The sequence below is a fragment of the Engraulis encrasicolus genome, chromosome 16 (assembly GCF_034702125.1).
Source record: "Engraulis encrasicolus isolate BLACKSEA-1 chromosome 16, IST_EnEncr_1.0, whole genome shotgun sequence".
NCBI lineage: Eukaryota > Metazoa > Chordata > Actinopteri > Clupeiformes > Engraulidae > Engraulis > Engraulis encrasicolus.
Window position 1 is genome coordinate 10,559,861 of NC_085872.1, and position 14,291 is coordinate 10,574,151.

General features: G+C 41.7%; 1 protein-coding gene and 1 non-coding gene across 2 annotated transcripts; both read right to left on the bottom strand.

Moving 5' to 3' along the window:
• Positions 1 to 728: 728 nt before the first annotated feature.
• Positions 729 to 811, bottom strand: trnal-cag (transfer RNA leucine (anticodon CAG)). Its single transcript has one exon. It is a non-coding gene; the product is annotated as a tRNA-Leu (tRNA).
• A 3,553-nt stretch (positions 812 to 4,364) lies between these two features.
• LOC134466273 (mitochondrial adenyl nucleotide antiporter SLC25A24-like) lies at positions 4,365 to 13,637 on the bottom strand. Its single transcript, XM_063220175.1, has 10 exons — positions 13,218 to 13,637; positions 12,241 to 12,367; positions 11,893 to 11,980; positions 10,958 to 11,069; positions 10,003 to 10,161; positions 8,430 to 8,582; positions 7,257 to 7,364; positions 6,084 to 6,251; positions 5,645 to 5,795; positions 4,365 to 5,145 (listed from the first exon to the last, which is right to left on the bottom strand). Exons 1-10 carry the CDS (start codon positions 13,395 to 13,397, stop codon positions 4,964 to 4,966), a joined length of 1,428 nt encoding a protein of 475 aa, XP_063076245.1. The 5' UTR covers positions 13,398 to 13,637; the 3' UTR covers positions 4,365 to 4,963.
• Positions 13,638 to 14,291: the final 654 nt, after the last annotated feature.

The window sequence follows — 14,291 nt, forward strand, 5'->3', positions numbered from 1 at the left end:
AATGCATTACTGATTGTTGTCTTTTCAAAATAATCCCCCTATTACCATATTTGAAATGTAAAGCATGACACAACTTTTGCATTCATTTAGTTACTTTCGCCAAAAGAACTGTAGGCCTAAATATGGATCTAGCAATGTATTACTGTGTAAATCAAAATAAGTCATGATGTTTTCACCTCCAACCCAAGAGGTGTTTTTGGCAGCATGCAGACAAGAGGTTCAGGAATAGCTTCCTTCTTACCCACCCTACTGAATACCACTAAAATCCAGGTCATTTTAATGCATTCGTAACTTAAGTTTAGCATTGTAACTAAGTAAATATTACATATTTTTTTCCCCTGTAATGCCTTACATTACTGCATTACAGCAAAAAAGTAATGCATTACAGTAATTACTTTACACTGATTAATTACTTTACACTGATTGTAGCCTATAGACAGTGCTGATGCCATCCCCCGTTTTTATCGTCTGCAGGGAGTATTTTAATTTCTTTAAAAGAAAATACAATATTTTAGTAGCCTATTGTAAGGCAGTGTAACGTATTGTATTTGTCCTTAGACTCAGAGCCGTATGTCTCTCTCACTCCCTCTGGTGTTGTAACGGAATACTACAACTATAAGCATGAGAAAGACTCTTACATGAAGACTCGTACTCTCGCGCCATGTGTCGTTTTCAAACGAATGACGGTGTTATGTCGATGTATGATGTTGTATGTCAAAAGAAGTTACTGTCAGAAGTGGGATTCGAACCCACGCCTCCAGGGGAGACTGCGACCTGAACGCAGCGCCTTAGACCGCTCGGCCATCCTGACTGTGTTACCCCACGAGCATTTTTCCCATCATCCATTGCGCGCTTATATTTGGACTATTTACTTAGTTGTGTGAGATTTGATACATAAAATACTCCAAGGGAGACCTAGTCTTTACTCTACAGATAACAGTTGCACACCCAATTACACAAAATTACTGACATAGCTGGGCTCAAAGTAAAAAAAATAATATTGATGAAGGAGGCGCATACTGTCGACTGGGTACAAAGAGCGCCGAATTTTGACTTGGAACAAGGAAAACAGTACAAAATGTGGTTAAAAAAATGTTCAATGTTACCCAGGGACATTGGCAGAACTATTACATTCATAGCCTACTTTATACCGTTATGTTCCCACATTTTGTACTGTTTTCCTTGTTCCAATCATCACGTAGCCTAGTAGTTCCCAAACTTTTCCTGCTGGGACGAGCTTTTGAAATTGGACACATGAGTATTCCTGCGACCCCCGACATCCCCTTTTTTAATGTATATGAAAATATAAGATGTATGTACATTTCCCATATGTCCATGACCCCTGCAGTTCCATTATGTCCCGACCCGACCCCCAGTTTGGGAACCACTCAGCCTCCAAGTTCTATTTTGGAGGGATAGTGTTTACTTGCAGCTGTTGTGCGCCACATAAAAAGGTCACCTTGGCCTTAAATTACAAGAGAAGAGTAACTTTATTGAAAACTATATTGAAGCTCATACACGTGGGTAGTTTTTTTTTATTTACATTTGAGGGACTAATAACATGCAAGGACTTATGTCTGCATGGGCTTCTGGGCCAGACAGTGAATGAATGGGCCCACACCCATTGTTGGGGGTTCTCCCCTGAGAAAAATGTAACAACAAACTAGAAATGCATTCTCACAGAAAATGCTGGAAGCGGGCTTGCCTTTTGGGGCAGAGATGAAACAAAGTACTATTGAGAAAACAAAGCTAAAAGAAATCTTGGAAAAACTCCATCCACCCAGTCAGAAGTTATGGGCCAAACAATTCAGCCATCTTGGATTCAGCCATCTTGAAAGTGTTGTAGCTCTGCGTTTTGGGGATATACTAAATGACATACATGGTATTTTAAGTTGGCTAAGGAACACTGCATATGATAAAATTTTGAAAATCAACATGGCTTCGAGCGGGATTAGAACTCACAACCTCCATATCTGTAATCCAACCCCTTTGCCATTGATATTAAATGACATACAATACATGATATTTGAAGTTGGCTAAGGAACACTGCATATGATATCATTTTGAAAATCAACATGGCTTCGACTGGGGTTCGAACCTCCAACCCCCATATCCCTAATTCAGCACATTTGCCATTCATACTAAATGACATACATGGCATTTTAAGTTGGCCAAGGAACACTGCATATGATATAATTTTGAAAATCAACATGGCTTTGACTGGGATTCGAACCCCCAACCTCCATATCTGTAATCCAGCACATTTGCCATGCATACTAAATGACATACATGGCATTTTAAGTTGGCCAAGGAACACTGCATATGATATAATTTTGAAAATCAACATGGCTTTGACTGGGTTTCGAACCCCCAACCTCAATATCTGTAATTCAGCACATTTGCCATCCATACTAAATGATATACATGGCATTTTAAGTCGGCCAAGGAACGCTGCATATGATATAATTTAGAAAATCAACATGGCTTCGGGTGGGATTCGAACCTTCAACCTCCATATCTCTAATGCAGCAGCATGCATTACCACTAAGCCAAGCAGCTAATTGTCATGCATAGTCCAGCAAGACTATATGACATTGCATTGCAGAGCTGAACAATAGACTTCTAGAATGAATGCTCGCACCTGCTCGTTAAGAATAGAATCTTGAGACAGTGACAGTTGAAATGGAACACTTCATTGGCTGCACCTGTTGTGATTGACTGAAAGACAGTTAGTATTGAGCTCTAGACAGGGGAGAGGATGAGAATGAGTTTTTTGTCTTTACAACATCGTTGTAAAAAAAACTAAAAGGAGTTGGCACGTGTCCTTTTCACAGATCGGAGTCATGCTTGTGATCTCTCTAACAGTCTTTGAATGAAGTTTATAGGTGAAAGGGTTCAGGCACAAATGGACCTCCGTGTGGGACATGCGCTGATCTCTTGAAAAATGCACTTTTCGAAAGAATGGGATTCTCCATAGAGCCAGGCCTGTTTTTTTTACAAACCTGCCATTTAAAAAGTATTGGGAGTTGGGAGATGAAACTTTCACAATTTGGAGACATCCCATAGAGCTCGCTAACAACGCGTCAACTAAACTTCTAGGTGAAAGTGTTGATGTTTTATGACCGAAAAAGCCTCCTACACTCTAATCTCTAGAGTGGCGGAACTTTGGTTCATGGAGGTTCCACCACTGTTTTCAATGGAGACCCAGGCTTTCACAAAATCGCCAAAAACGGGAAAACGACAAGAGACACGGAGAAGCCTATAACTATACGCGATCTCCAAGCCGAGCCGGTCGTTAGTGTTTGAACGGTGTCTCTATCTCGAAAGGCCTAGGAGGAGATCCATTTTCTATTTTTACTGTCCCCCTGCACAAGAGAACCAATAATAAAGAAACAGGACTTAGAGATTACTATAAACGGGCCTTGCTCTGCAAGAGCTCTGCTCTTGCTCCGCAAGCCCGCTTAAAAACCTGCTTAAAGTGCCATTTCAACACAACATGAGAACACAAACAGACCAATAAATAAGTGGGATATTTCTTTTTAGAGCGGAGGCTTGAGCTTTAGGTCCCCCTTGGCTCTTGGGCCCCTGGGCCTGGGCCGGGTAGGCCCGTGCAGTATTCTGTCATTGACTGTATTGTCCTAAACAAATACTGTAAAGGCATAAAAGCTCAAAACCTTAATAAAACCTTAATAAAAAAAGAAAGACCTAAGGGTTATATGACCTTTTACAGTACCGGTTACAGTACCTTGATCTACAACAACACAATTGTTCCAGCATGCAGGGGGTTTTTGGCCCCTGAAACCACCAAATGGGGCTTCGATCTTTTGGCTAACACTCACGCCTTTAAATAAACATTTATATAAACAATCTAAAAATTTGGTTAACGTGTACATGTGGTCTCCCATTTCATGTCATCACCATTCTACGAGCCGAGTGACAGTTCTAACACCAGGCAACAAGGAAGGAACGCACTGGTCTAGCTTCTCACTGCAGCTTTAGTTAGTGATATCGAGACAACACATTTTTTATATCTCATATGTTTGCATGCTTGCATCTTACAAGTTTTTAAATATGGTGATGTGCAGTAAAAGTAATCCAAATAAAGAGGGGATAAATCACTGCACAGTGCACACTGGTCTTCTTTGCTGGTAGTTTATTTGTAATTTGTAATAAACTACCAGCAAAGAACACCAGTGTGCTGTGATTTATCCCCCCCTTTAATTGAACTTCTTGTAGTCTGGTATGTAATAATATGCCTGTCGAACTGACATTTGCAAGAACTGCATAGCTGGACGGACGCACATGCACGCACACGTGCACGCACACACACACACACACACACACAGACAGACACTCACACACCCTTCGTATAAACAATATATTTTAATGTTCACATTTAGTGGTGATGCAGTGTCTCCACATTTAAGACATTTTTTCCATATTTTCCTTACATACAGTACATAATGCATAATGCAGGTCTGCTTTTCATAAAATGCTCAAAATCAAACTTATCATGTCAAAATAACAGTGTTGTAACTGACAGAATGTAAACGTATGAAACAAAAGGCGTATAAAAAACATAAAACATAGGCACATTCAAGGCACATGCTACTTTGACATGGCTGAAGATGGCAACAAGTGCACTTGTTTGGCTGTTGTATTGATATTGCTATGGTAAACTTGGCTTTGGCCATTCAAAGAGATGTATGTAATAAAAAATTAAATCCATGATTTGAACATTTTCTATTGGTCCTATTAAGAGTGCATTTCATAGTGAATATAAACCATGCTTCAGTCCATATAAGAGTTTAAAAAAAAACATTGCCAACCCTGTCATTCAAGCCATTCGACTTTGTTTGCTTCAGATGTGACATGTAACGTCCGTCTAAGGAGCATGTCAGGCAAACTGAATGACCTCAATTAGCAGAACAGAGTAATGAACGTAACACATTTATTTTCCTTGTCATTTTGATATGCCAAGTCCTGTTTTGGTGTACTCGTAAACCACGTAACTAATACTGACAGCAGGAATGACTTTCATGAAGTTAGGGAGGATGCCGCGGTAGAGGCCAAAAAAGCCCTCCTTCGCCACAATGCTCTTCACCAGCGAACTCATTGAAGTCTTATCACCGCCGTCCAGGGACGCTGTGGTGGGAGAATTGTGTTAGAAAAGAACAACAAGTAGTTTCTGCGCTTTCAATTTTCACTTCTCAATTCAAAGGTGCACTGTGTAGGATGGTGGCCAGAGTAGGTATTGCAACTGTGTTGCTGATTGTGATTGAAACTGGGCTGCTTTTTTAAAAGCCCACCTGGGAAACTCAGCTTTTAAAGCCTAACCTCTTACCCATGACTGCTATTGTCACATTTGCTTTTTCTTCATGAATATTTCCCTTGGTAATAAGCTAAAATTTACTAGTATGCAAAGTACAGTATCTTTTGCAGCTAGAAATGTCCATTTTTGGAAATTCAAAATGGCAGACATGGTGAAGATCCACCTTTTCATGTAGAAAAACCTGACGCATAATGCATTCAATAATAATGGTGAACAGAGCAATATTGATGACATAACAATGAAAGTAGATCTTTAAAGCAATAATGATGGTCTCTGAGCAGTGAGGGATACTGCAAAACCATTGTCACAAACCTTGAGCCTGCATCCGTGTCCGCACTAAAGCAAGTGGGTAACTGGCAAGCTGTCCACACGTGCTTGAGATGGTTCCACAGCCCAGGAGCACCAGGATACCAGGGTTAGCCGTGTCCTTGGCGTAGCGGGACAACCAGGCATTCTTCAAGCTCTGAAAAAGCAAAGATATAACGCCAGAATTGCCATGCCAAATCAAAATAATTATCTGAAATATAATAAAGTTTTCCAACAGTAACTTTGTGACATTATTCCGTTATACCATAAGATTGGTAGTAATATAGTAATACCATATTGCCACATCATGGCTCATGATTATTTGCTAAATTGGCATGAAGGGCATGTTAATTTCATCTCAATCAAACAGATTTTTTGAAAATCAATGAATCAATCTCATTTGAATGTAGGCCTACTGCAGAACAGCTTAGCTACAATGCATTACCTCATATATAGCAAGGTCGATCCCGGCATAGGGAATGATTCCTATAAGGTTTGGAACATAGCCTTTGTAGAACGCCTTGATGCCCTCCTTCTGTAGAATCTTCTTGGCACAGTCAGCCATTCCGGAATACTGGCCTGTCTTCCGGAGGGCCAGCCTGGTCTTCATTACCTTCACACACAATAAACACAACATATACCGTACATTCCTCCTGTAAAAACATTACTTCAAAGCAATGTACGGCATCTTCTAACTGAAAACAGAAGATGACAAATGCTACAGGCTTTCACACAGTGTTTCTAATACAAAGCATGTTTGCACTTTTTTACACACTGCAGATCATTCAGAGAGTGACAGGAACATTCTGGCTTGCATGTTGGACAGATATGATGAACTACTATAAAACTGTTATGTCATCTAAACAGCTCTCCATATATAGCCTGTTTACATTTCTCAATACTTCACTGTGGTTACGACAGCCACAGTTAAAAAATAAAATAAATAACCACTCACTGTTGGGCTCCTAGTCAGCCTAGTAAGCGTTACCGGCATAATCCTGATCTGCTGATGCAGGGCATGAGCAGCCCTTAATAATCCGGTGCAAAGTCAGCCTGCTCTTGCCTGAGTAAGTGTGTGTGTGTGTGTGTGTGTGTCTGTGTGTCTGTGTGTGTCTGTGTGTCTGTGTGTGTCTGTGTCTGTGTGTCTGTGTGTGTCTGTGTGTCTGTGTCTGTGTAACGTGTATAGTAAATATCTTCCAATCTCTGCTAAAGAAAATCATTAGTGAGCACACCTTTAGGATGTGTATGCATTTTCTTTCACTGAGACAAAGTAAACACAAGCGAGGCAGCAAAACTTGTACGGGATAATGGGAGCTTGAAACAAACATAAATTGTGTGAATTGCGTGTGTGTGTGTGCGTGTGTGCCCACACGGGCATGAACATGTGCTTGGTTGAGTGTGTGTGTATCCATGTTTATGCGTGCCCGTGTGTAAGCTTGCGTGAGTGTGTGTGCATGCATGCATGCGTGCATGGGCATGCATGTGTGCGTGGGTGCGTGCTTGCATGTGCATGTGCATGTGCATGTGCATGCGTGCGTGCTTGCATGCGTGCTTGCATGCATGCGTGCGTGCATGTACGCGTGTACGCGTGTGAGCGCGTGTGTGTGCTGTCCGGTACCTCCATGGGGTAGATAAGAGTCTGAGCAGTTGCTCCAGCCAAGGAGCCGGCCATGAACCTCTGCTGAGTCTTCACTTTCCCATCGTCCGACGACAGCAGCTTCTTGTACTGCAGACAAAGCCATCGCAATCACTAAACTGGCCAGGAAAACGGACTCTCTTTTACTTTACATTACACTTAGCTGATGCTTGTTTTCCCCCAAAGTGACTTACAGATATTACAGGTTATTGGTTATAGTCCCTGGAGCTCAATGGCATTTCAACCATGGAGTGAATTAAGGAAGAAGGAAGAAGGAGTGGAAGGGTGTGATTCGAACCTGCAACCTAACCAACCCAACCTGCAATCTGCAACTCAACCATCTCAAGCCCATTTCCCTTATCATTAAACCACGGCTGCCATCACTTAACTGGCTGGGGAAAAAACGACACACTGCCGAGGAAGTGTCCCATGGCCTCTCTACAGCAAACCTAGATTTACGTTTTCATGTCAGACTTCATAGACGTTGAACTACTGTACCATCAGTTTTTCATTTTACCATTAAAACACCAATTTTTTAGGTCAAAATTGTAGGCTATGAAAGTATTATTTACAATAGTATATTACAATAATAATAGCCATGATTATCATTGCATATTCAATATTAAACTGCCGTCTTATCTAACTCATTATGCATTTGCCTGGCCATATGTGAGTCCAAGCATAGGTCCATTCCATTTTTATTTTTGTTAGCTTGAAAAAGTGTTTAACTGATTAAATTTGGAGGCATGCCAATGCTATCAAGCTGATTACATTCTGGAGATCAACCCTTGCAAGATGGCCAAACAATTGCAAGATGGCCCTGGAGACACCAAAATCAACGCTTTTACGTTTGAGTTCCATCCGCGTTCTTTTGATTTGCTTTGACTTACAGAATTTTCTTTTTTTAAAATGAAGCGTATAGAAATCTAGCGGTAATTTGCAGACAAGCGCAGAGGACTAGCCAATTATTTTCCAAAAAGACAGAGCATGCGCGCACATCAGTAGCACAGGTACTGGACCAAACAGAAGATACCTGGTTGCAATTTGATGAAGGACTGAGAGTGTGAAACGTTGTGCCTGCCATTAAACTTTGGGAGCATTGAACAGTATTGCAGAACTTTATCATTTCCTTTCAGCTGACTAGCCAAGTCTCACCTGTTCGTATGCCATGAACTTGATTGCGGTCTCTGGGGCGATCTTGATGACGTTGATGCCGTTGCCCCTCCACAGGGATGCCACGCCGCCCTCCTTTATCATTCCCTTGAAGCCACCAACCAGGCTGATCTTATTTGACCTTGAAGAATGGACCTGAAACACATGCACAAGTGCCAAGGTGATAACATGTGTACCATCATTTTCACGTTTTAACATTTTAGTTTCTAGTCAAAAGCAGGAAGAATAAGCATCAGTGTTGGTGGGCAAACCCATGTTTGTGAGAAAGCATTCCCTCTCAGATTCATCAACTGCATTTTACAGTTCAAATTGTGACAGACTCTGGTTACATTAAAAAAATTTATTAGTTACTTTTGTAAATATTTAATTGTTTGCCATTACTCTGACCAATAAAATTGATGACACCATGCATACTGTATTTGAATGAGGTGAGGCAGAGAGGTGCATTTTTCCTAGACCATGGCTATTGTGTCAGTTGCCTTACATTATTGTTTGTGTGTGTATCTGTGGGCGTGGTGAATAAAACACTTCCAGATAAGCTTTAATAGGGACTCTGGCGCTTCCATGGAAATGTGCCTAGGGGAGGGGTGGAGCTTTGTGTCAGTTTTTGGCAAGATTTGACAGATCTGATACCGCGAAGCAAATTCCTCACCCAGTACTCCCAATACATTGCACTAGACACATCTATTGCGTCTATGTAGCATCCCCTGCCACGACACTTTCAAAATTAGAAAGGGTGTATTCGCATTTTAATTGCATTTCTGTTAGTGTAGAATTCTTGCACACCTCATTTGGCCAGGTGCGTAGGAGTGGAGCCCCTGAGTCACCAACGTTAAAGGTGCACCGTGCAAGATGGTGGCGCAGGTCAGTAGACCAGAACGTCACAAGTAAACTCTGCAAATGTGAACAGTGTGCGTGAGCTTTCTAGTCTTTAAAATTGCATTTCTATCCCATTGTCATTATATTGTTTGAAAATGACCACAAGAACATCAATATTATTGTTTATCGCAATAAAGTCTTGGCCAATTTATTGTCCAGAAGACATTTATTATCGTGACAGCCCTAGCCACCATGCATATTTGAATGAGGTGAGGCAGTGGTGCCTTTTTCTACCCGTGGTGAATAAAACACTGACAGACAAGCTTCAATAGGGACTCTGGGGCTTCCTTGGAAATGTGACTGGGGTGGAGCTTTATGTCAGTGTTTAGTAAGATTTGACAGATCTGATATACCACTATTCAAATTCCTCACCCAGAACTCCAATACGTTGCATTAGACACAATGAAGCACAAACAGTTTTCACCAGAACCACAGATGGCTCACACTCTCTGAATTATTAAAATTCTACTACAATGCTACACGGATCCATTGACTTTCACTAGCTTAGCGACATATTCCCTCTTTTAACTTGTCTTAAAGCAAGACAACGCTTAACATGAAAAATAAGACACTTTACCACCTTTATAAACCCTGGCCAACGATTTTGACTGTATTAAGCCCCAAAATAGTGGCATACCCCTTTAACACAAGTATGTTCAATGTGTGCAGCGCCTACCTGCATGAAAACCTTAATCCTGTCCAACGGAGCAGTGCCAGTGCGGGAGACTGCCCCTGCTATCGCCCCGGCTGCCAACTGTTTCCACCAGATGCCCGTGGTCTTCTCGTCTTCCGTGAACTCGTCTGGGATGGAGAGGCTGTCTCCAATGTCCAGCACCTAATGGTGGGTGGTGAGTAGGGCATTATGTGGTGTTACTGATTGAATATGCTGAATATTTATGAAGTTTAAAACAACTAAAACAACTAAAAAACACACCTAAAACTATAAGTTCTGTACCAAATGTACATTTCATTTGAATATTACTGCTGTTTGAATGATGAAACATTCTTTGTAGCAACATTTTGTAAGAACTCAAGACTGTTAATATTACAGCGAAAAGCAATCTTATGAAACATGCACAATCACCCTTTCCACTCACTGATCACACTGACTGTTTAACACATTTCAAAAGTGCATTGCCAATGTACTCAGAAAGGGGAAGTTAAGACAGTGTGTGGAACAAAAAAACTGCACGATAATCGTGTCCTGTAAAGAACGTGGTGTGTGGGCAAGTGTGTAGACAAGGTATACAGACAGAGAGAGAAAGCGAGCCAAACCACTAGCCCTGTGGTTCCCAAACTGGGGGTAGGGACCCCTAGAGGGGCCAAGTCAGTATGGTAAGGGGGTCGTGGAATTAAGGAACTATTTGCATAGAACGTTGAATATATGCTTTCATATGATATAACAACTCCATAAATTGGTTAGTAACCATATTCATTTGTTAGCTGAAAACAAGTGTTTACTTTTCATCTGAATTTCAGATAAAAAATGGATATATTAAGGGACAAGAACATGTTTATTTTTGGAATGTGGTGGGTAGCGGCCGCGAAAATAGTTTTAGTTTGTAAAAGGGGGTCCCTGCAGAACAGGTTTGGGAACCGCTGCACAAGGCAACGGCCTCAGGCACACTCACGGAGGACTTCTTCCAGTAGCGAATGATATCTTCCAGGTTAGTGGCAGGGTTGAAGAGGAAGTGCTCTCTCCATTCATGCCAGTCCACTGTCATGGTACCGTCAATGTCAATACTACAGGCAGAGACAAACATTACATAACACTTATAAATACATTACATTACACTTCGCTCATACTTTCATCCAAAGCGTTTCACTGTTATTTTAAGTACAGGGTATATTAGTTACAGTCCCCAGAGCAGTGTGGGGTTACTGTAGGTGCCTTGCTGAAGGGCACCTCGGCCATGGAGTGAGATAGATAGGAAGTGGAATGGTGGGATTCAAACCTGGCTGCAACCCTCTCACCTAAAGCCCATTTCTTTTAACCACTAGCCCACGGCTGCCCCCATTCAAGCTCTTTCAGTTCCGAGTGAATCGTTACACAGTCACGCTCCACTTACTACAGCATGCAACAGTAGCAGTGCCAATATCATGCCACTCTCACAAGCGATAAGAGAGTGTGTCTTGATTATAAATGAATGACCTTTATAAGAGTCCACCGGAATATCAGAAAGTATGTCAGTATAGACTGGGCTACTTCTCTGCAACTAGACCCAAAGATGACCGGAACACTCAGCATACATGTAATTTTTTGAGTTTTTTTAATCTGTCAGACTCTGAGGAAGATGCAGGTGCGTCGAAACGTCAGTCACTTTGTGCACCAACATTTTTTTTAAAGTATGCAGAGTGCTCCGGTCATCCCTGGATCTAGTCACTGAGAAGTGGCCCAGTCTGTCTTGATTCTGCTGTCCTCGATTGTGAGCACAACAAAGGCTGAAACCATAGAGAGTACATAACAATAACCGTTCTATTTACTCTCAATGGCTGAAACGCAGACATCCTTCTTCTAAGTATTAAAGTATAGTTAATACTGAATGGCTGAAGACCAATAGCATACCTCTGCAGTATCTTCAGGGCCTCCTCTTTGGTTATGTCAATGCCAATCTCGCCCAAAGACTGCTTGATTTCAGAGGCGTCGAGGCGACCTAAAACACCAAGGTGTTCACTTCTGGATCACAGTCCATTGCAAAAAGCACAACTTTGTTCATTCAGTTGAGTGTAATGTGCAGGTTATTAATATGGTGAACAACGGGAAAAGAAGATGAGGAACCAATGACAGATTTTTTGTGCATGTGCTCTGTTACATACATGTTACACAAGTGTTAGTACATGTCTATATCAAAAGTGTTTTTCCTAATGTATGCAGCTCATGCAAAAGAGAGTGGTGATGTGTGGGGTAGCATACCATCCTTGTTTTTGTCCAGGCTTTTGAACGTCAAACGTAGTTTCTTTTCATGGTCTTTCAGGTACCTGGAAAACTCGTTGAAATCCAGCCCTCCGTCCTTATTAATATCACCTGACTCAACAATTTCCTGCCAAGTAAAGAAGACATTTGTACAATGAGGCCATGGATTTCCCATTTCTAACACAGATCATATGTGATTAACTTTTCATGCAGGAAGATTTCACACTGACAAAACTTACTGACTAAAATGAAAAAGTGAATGTCTGCATCACCATTGTCTTGCATTGCATCACCACAATTATTCTAAAACAACTACTGGATATGCCACCATGTAGGCTAGCCTATGTTGTCTGTGTAATGTCTCAGATATTTTCATAGCGTGAAAGTGAAAACAGCATTATTCAAATCTGATCCTAGAAAATGTTTCTTGATGGTGTTACAGTCATTGAAGCCAGTGTCCATGAGCACTGGAAAACAGTCAATAGGCTCGTTCGTGACGAAGCAGTGCTGCTTTTGCTAAGCAGCAAGCATGCGCGCTTTGACAGTTTGATGCAATGTGGTTAAAAAAAATTCTAACCAGAATGCATCAAACTGGCAAAGTCCGCATCACAGACCCACATGCCCACTGCTTAGCAAAAGCAGCACTGTTTCGTCACGAACGAGCCAATTGACTGCAGCCAATTGGATGCCCAAGTTAGACATGCAAAAGATAGACTGATTCAGAGCCTGTTGATGGCACACCATTCAATTATGGTGTATTTCGTGCAAAACTGTGGCATTTCTCTGCTTGCTATGACTTCAACCTGCCTACTGCCTACCAAGAGACCATTAGCAGAGAGACTGGATAATAAATCTCTGACTGTAGTGGCAGGATAGACAGTATGGTAGTGCACGTAGTCTAGGAATGTAGGACATTTTGGAATTTAATTCTGACCAGTTCAGAGGCTGTAAATACGTGTGGGCTAGTTCTACGTTACCTGAGCTGCTCCCTTGCGAAATGTGACGCCCATGGCAGTAAGTCCTGCCCTGAGCTCTGCAACGTCCACTTTTCCATCTTTGTTTGTGTCTAGCCGTTGAAATAGTTCGGCATATGTCTTGCTGCTGAAGTCGTCCCAGCAATGTCCTTCTGTCAAGAAAATTTTCAGTGCCTGATGCATTTTTGTTCCTTAAAATGCGCTAAATACCCCTCTACAAAAAGCTCACAGACATCCCCTCTGAAGGCTTGGTGTCCCACTGGCAAATGCGGCAATCGAACAATGCTGCTAAATACACAGACAACATGCAACATCAATTCTCTTTCGCTGGTTGATTGAGATGACCAAAAGCCAGTCAAAACTGAAATTAATAGTGGTGAAGAATACACATTTCCTGACTCTTACCATCGCACGCTACGACGACAGAATTTAGGGCGGGGTCTAGTTAAATGGAGAAGTGCCCTCCCCCTTTGAGCAAGGCTCGGCTGCAAGTTTCTTGAATATCTCCTGCATGACGAGACCACTGACTACTCTCTGATAAGTTTGGGCACAAATAATGGTGATTTCTATGAATTTCACTTTGGCTACACTAATATGTAAAACAATTCAGATATTTATTTGTTAAATGTATTGATATAAATACAGTGGAATAATAACAAGAGCATAACAATTATATTCCATATTTTGTCATTGATTTGACATGACATGTGAGTAAGATCCATATGCCTGCAGTGCAGACCATCGTAGTATGGTGCCAAACTGCAGCTGAGCGGTCCCCTTTTGACAGCCGTCCAGCTGATGTGCCCACAGCCCCCCGAAAGAGGTCGCTGTGGCGAAGGATGGCCACCAGATGGTGATATTTCCTTGCTCATCCAACTCAAGACTCACAGACGCAGACAAGCCAGCCACTCACTGCCGTTTCTAACATCCACACACAGAATGGCCCCCTTTGATCAGTTAGAGGCAATAGAGACAATTTACTGTAGAGTAGTCTTTGTCAACTAGGGCTCTACACTACACTTGGGGCGTTGAGAGCAAGAGAGCTGAGAAGGGTTCAGTCACAAATTGACCTTAGGC